The 5,000-nt window shown below is 34.4% G+C and overlaps 2 protein-coding genes across 2 annotated transcripts in view; one reads left to right on the top strand and one right to left on the bottom strand.

Annotated features, from left to right (window-relative positions):
* LOC306739889 (alpha-aspartyl dipeptidase) overlaps window positions 1-241 on the bottom strand; it is an 8,767-nt gene extending 8,526 nt beyond the window's left edge. Inside the window, exon 1 of the mRNA XM_079221957.1 lies at window positions 78-241. Within this exon, the coding sequence (XP_079078083.1) occupies window positions 78-172 (95 nt within the window). The 5' untranslated portion in view covers window positions 173-241. The remainder of the gene's footprint in view (window positions 1-77) is intronic.
* A 3,851-nt stretch (window positions 242-4,092) lies between these two features.
* tgfbr2l (transforming growth factor beta receptor-like) overlaps window positions 4,093-5,000 on the top strand; it is a gene marked incomplete at its 5' end in the record, with an annotated part of 19,418 nt that continues 18,510 nt past the window's right edge. The window contains one exon of the mRNA XM_079225011.1: window positions 4,093-4,144. Within this exon, the coding sequence (XP_079081137.1) occupies window positions 4,093-4,144 (52 nt within the window). The remainder of the gene's footprint in view (window positions 4,145-5,000) is intronic.

The raw sequence follows: 5,000 nt of genomic DNA, 5'->3' as shown, positions 1-5,000 counted from the left end.
CACATGTACGGTCATAACAGTCATCAAAACGCTGCTTTACCGCGTGACTATGTGCGCGTGTATGCGCGTGAACCCACCTCCCGAAGAAGCGCGTGACGTGCCGCGCGCAGTGCTGCAGGTACCCGCCGCCGTGCAGCGTGGAGTTGGACACCAGCAGCAGCCTGCGCTCCATGCCGACTCCCCGCAGCGCTCACGGTCTGCTGCTGGAGCCCGGGACCGGGGGCGGAGTCCCGCTGCTGGAGCCCGGGACCGAGGGCGGAGTCCCGCTGCTGGAGCCCGGGACCGGGGGCGGAGTCCCGCTGCTGGAGCCCGGGACCGAGGGCGGAGTCCCGCTGCTGGAGCCCGGGACCGGGGGCGGAGTCCCGCTGCTGGAGCCCGGGACCGGGGGCGGAGTCCCGCTGCTGGAGCCCGGGACCGGGGGCGGAGTCCCGCTGCTGGCTGGAGCCCGGGACCGGGGGCGGAGTCCCGCTGCTGGAGCCCGGGGACCGGGGGCAAAGTCCCGCTGACTGCGGACCATGACCCCGCTGCTGTCAGCCTGGTCAGCAGACTCTTTACGGCGACTCTCGTGACGTTCAGTGTGTTTCCACCAGGAGGAGCACCCACAGTACTTCCGGCACGGTCATTTCAGAATAAAAGCATCACCACCACTCGAAACCCTTTAAGCATCATGTATTTTTATGTTTTACCTCTAAAACTTCATGTTCATGTATTAGTTCATGTATTATGTATTAGTTCATGTATTAGTTCATGTATTATGTATTAGTTCATGTATTAGTTCATGTATTATGTATTAGTTCATGTATTAGTTCATGTATTATGTATTAGTTCATGTATTAGTTCATGTATTATGTATTAGTTCATGTATTAGTTCATGTATTATGTATTAGTTCATGTATTAGTTCATGTATTATGTATTAGTTCATGTATTAGTTCATGTATTATGTATTAGTTCATGTATTATGTATTAGTTCATGTATTAGTTCATGTATTATGTATTAGTTCATGTATTAGTTCATGTATTATGTATTAGTTCATGTATTATGTATTAGTTCATGTATTAGTTCATGTATTATGTATTAGTTAATGTATTAGTTAATGTATTAGTTCATGTATTATGTATTAGTTCATGTATTAGTTCATGTATTAGTTCATGTATTATGTATTAGTTAATGTATTAGTTCATGTATTATGTATTAGTTAATGTATTAGTTAATGTATTAGTTAATGTATTAGTTCATGTATTAGTTCATGTATTATGTATTAGTTAATGTATTAGTTCATGTATTAGTTCATGTATTATGTATTAGTTCATGTATTAGTTCATGTATTATGTATTAGTTAATGTATTAGTTCATGTATTAGTTCATGTATTAGTTCATGTATTATGTATTAGTTAATGTATTAGTTCATGTATTAGTTCATGTATTATGTATTAGTTCATGTATTAGTTCATGTATTATGTATTAGTTCATGTATTAGTTCATGTATTATGTATTAGTTCATGTATTATGTATTAGTTCATGTATTAGTTCATGTATTATGTATTAGTTCATGTATTAGTTCATGTATTATGTATTAGTTCATGTATTAGTTCATGTATTATGTATTAGTTCATGTATTAGTTCATGTATTATGTATTAGTTCATGTATTAGTTCATGTATTATGTATTAGTTCATGTATTAGTTCATGTATTATGTATTAGTTCATGTATTAGTTCATGTATTATGTATTAGTTCATGTATTAGTTCATGTATTATGTATTAGTTCATGTATTAGTTCATGTATTATGTATTAGTTAATGTATTAGTTCATGTATTAGTTCATGTATTATGTATTAGTTCATGTATTAGTTCATGTATTATGTATTAGTTCATGTATTAGTTCATGTATTATGTATTAGTTCATGTATTAGTTCATGTATTATGTATTAGTTCATGTATTAGTTCATGTATTATGTATTAGTTCATGTATTAGTTCATGTATTATGTATTAGTTAATGTATTAGTTCATGTATTAGTTCATGTATTATGTATTAGTTAATGTATTAGTTCATGTATTAGTTCATGTATTATGTATTAGTTAATGTATTAGTTAATGTATTAGTTCATGTATTATGTATTAGTTAATGTATTAGTTAATGTATTAGTTAATGTATTAGTTCATGTATTATGTATTAGTTAATGTATTAGTTCATGTATTATGTATTAGTTCATGTATTATGTATTAGTTAATGTATTAGTTAATGTATTAGTTCATGTATTATGTATTAGTTCATGTATTAGTTCATGTATTAGTTCATGTATTAGTTCATGTATTATGTATTAGTTCATGTATTAGTTCATGTATTATGTATTAGTTCATGTATTAGTTCATGTATTATGTATTAGTTCATGTATTAGTTCATGTATTATGTATTAGTTCATGTATTAGTTCATGTATTAGTTCATGTATTATGTATTAGTTCATGTATTAGTTCATGTATTATGTATTAGTTAATGTATTAGTTAATGTATTAGTTCATGTATTATGTATTAGTTCATGTATTAGTTCATGTATTATGTATTAGTTCATGTATTAGTTCATGTATTATGTATTAGTTCATGTATTAGTTCATGTATTATGTATTAGTTCATGTATTAGTTCATGTATTATGTATTAGTTCATGTATTAGTTCATGTATTATGTATTAGTTCATGTATTAGTTCATGTATTAGTTCATGTATTATGTATTAGTTCATGTATTAGTTCATGTATTATGTATTAGTTCATGTATTAGTTCATGTATTATGTATTAGTTCATGTATTAGTTCATGTATTATGTATTAGTTCATGTATTAGTTCATGTATTATGTATTAGTTCATGTATTAGTTCATGTATTATGTATTAGTTCATGTATTAGTTAATGTATTAGTTAATGTATTAGTTCATGTATTATGTATTAGTTCATGTATTAGTTCATGTATTATGTATTAGTTCATGTATTAGTTCATGTATTATGTATTAGTTCATGTATTATGTATTAGTTCATGTATTAGTTCATGTATTAGTCTCCGTCTCAATACTTCTGAAGCAAAGTATTTAAAACTTGAAACCTGTTTAAAGCCCATTCAGTGCTTTTATTTTGAAGAATATCCCCCCCCCCCCGGAACAAAACAATAACAAAATAAAATTAAAATTAAAATTAAAATAGTAAAAATAGTAAAAGTGATAGTAATAACAATGGTACAGTTGTTATCATATTGGTACTATTTAGATAATCTGAATCATTATTGTTGCTATTGATTAATGTTGAATAACTGGGTTAGCGTTAACAAATCATCTTTTTATTGTTTTTAGTCTCATCAGTGAAACAGAAAAATAGTTTTGTTTGTGTTGGTTTGATTGAAGTGACACCGGAAGTTACACCGGAAGTTACGGCTGCAGTTACGCCTCGAGGCCACGAGGCGGCAGCAGAACACAACCAGCCTTCATAAGCAGTTCATAATCAATAGTTCAGCAGATGAAGCTTTATTATACATAACTTTGTGTTTATATCAACAGCAACACATCATGCATCCTGAGTCACGTGAGTACATGTGCAGTACTAGTACTCTCTAAAGGCAGTGCAGGGAAGTATTGCGCAAATATAAATACACAAGAAAAAACCTTTAACTGAAGTAAAAGTAACAATACTCCATGATACAAATACTACATATTTGTTTACATATTTTACTGAGGTATTACATGTACATGTCAAGGATGAATATTGTACTTTAAGTTAGTTATTATGAAATACTAATACACTATTATATTTACAGTGTATGAACCAGGAAATAAATACATTGATGATGGAAGAAATAGATACTTCATTAATAATATTGTGAATAATAAAATGAAAAATAATTATAATGATAGTACTTACTAAAGTCAGGAGAGTCCCATCATGACATGGAGCGCTTCATGGAAACCCGGGCAGCAGCGGGGGGCGGGGTTAGCGCACATCTGGAGCAGAGACATCTGGCTCCGTGTCGCATAAGGAGCGAGTCTCCGGGCTGAGCAGCGACCCACCGACGCAGCGACGCCGGCCACAGCGCCTCTTTCCCCGCAGACGATGGCTGGGCGCTGGACGGCGTGGACCGGGATCCTCGTCCTGCTGACGGCCGGTAAGAGCCGCCTGTCCTCGGGCTTCTGCCCTGCTGAGCCCCGGTGTGTGTGGAGGAGATGGACCGAGTATTCAGTGTACTTATACAAGTACAAGTACACAACTATTGTCATCTGTATGGAGTTTAAATATCAGCGGAAAAAGTACACAGGTAGTATCAGCTCAATGTTAAAGTATCAGTAAAAGTATTATCAGCTTTATGGAGTTAAAGTATAAGTACACAAGTATTATCGGCTTTATGGAGTTCACGTATAAGTACACAAGTATTATCGGCTTTATGGAGTTCACGTATAAGTACACAAGTATTATCAGCTTTATAGAGTTCACGTATAAGTACACAAGTATTATCGGCTTTATGGAGTTAAAGTGTAAGTAGTAAAAGTACATAACTATTCTGAGCTCCTTGATGTAAAAGTACAGTAGTATTCTCAGCTCAATGCAGTAAAAGTACAGTAGTATTCTCAACACAATGCAGTAAAAGTACAGTAGTATTCTCAGCTCAATGCAGTAAAAGTACAGTAGTATTCTCAGCTCCTTGCAGTAAAAGTACAGTAGTATTATCAGCTCCTTGCAGTAAAAGTACAGTAGTATTATCAGCTCCTTGCAGTAAAAGTACAGTAGTATTCTCAGCACAATGCAGTAAAAGTACAGTAGTATTATCAGCTCCTTGCAGTAAAAGTACAGTAGTATCCTCAGGTAGATGTCTAGGTGGTGTGTTTAGGGGCGATGGGAAAGCAGAGAATCAAACCATAAAACCAAACAAAAGTTTGAATTGACAACAAACAGAAGACAACGACAGGCTTTAGATACATATTTTATACATACATATATATGTATATATGTATATACATATATAC

Source organism: Taurulus bubalis, assembly GCF_910589615.1.
Source record: "Taurulus bubalis genome assembly, chromosome: 1".
Lineage (NCBI taxonomy): Eukaryota > Metazoa > Chordata > Actinopteri > Perciformes > Cottidae > Taurulus > Taurulus bubalis.
Note: the sequence above shows the minus strand (reverse complement) of the source record. Positions and strands in the feature narration are given on the sequence as shown.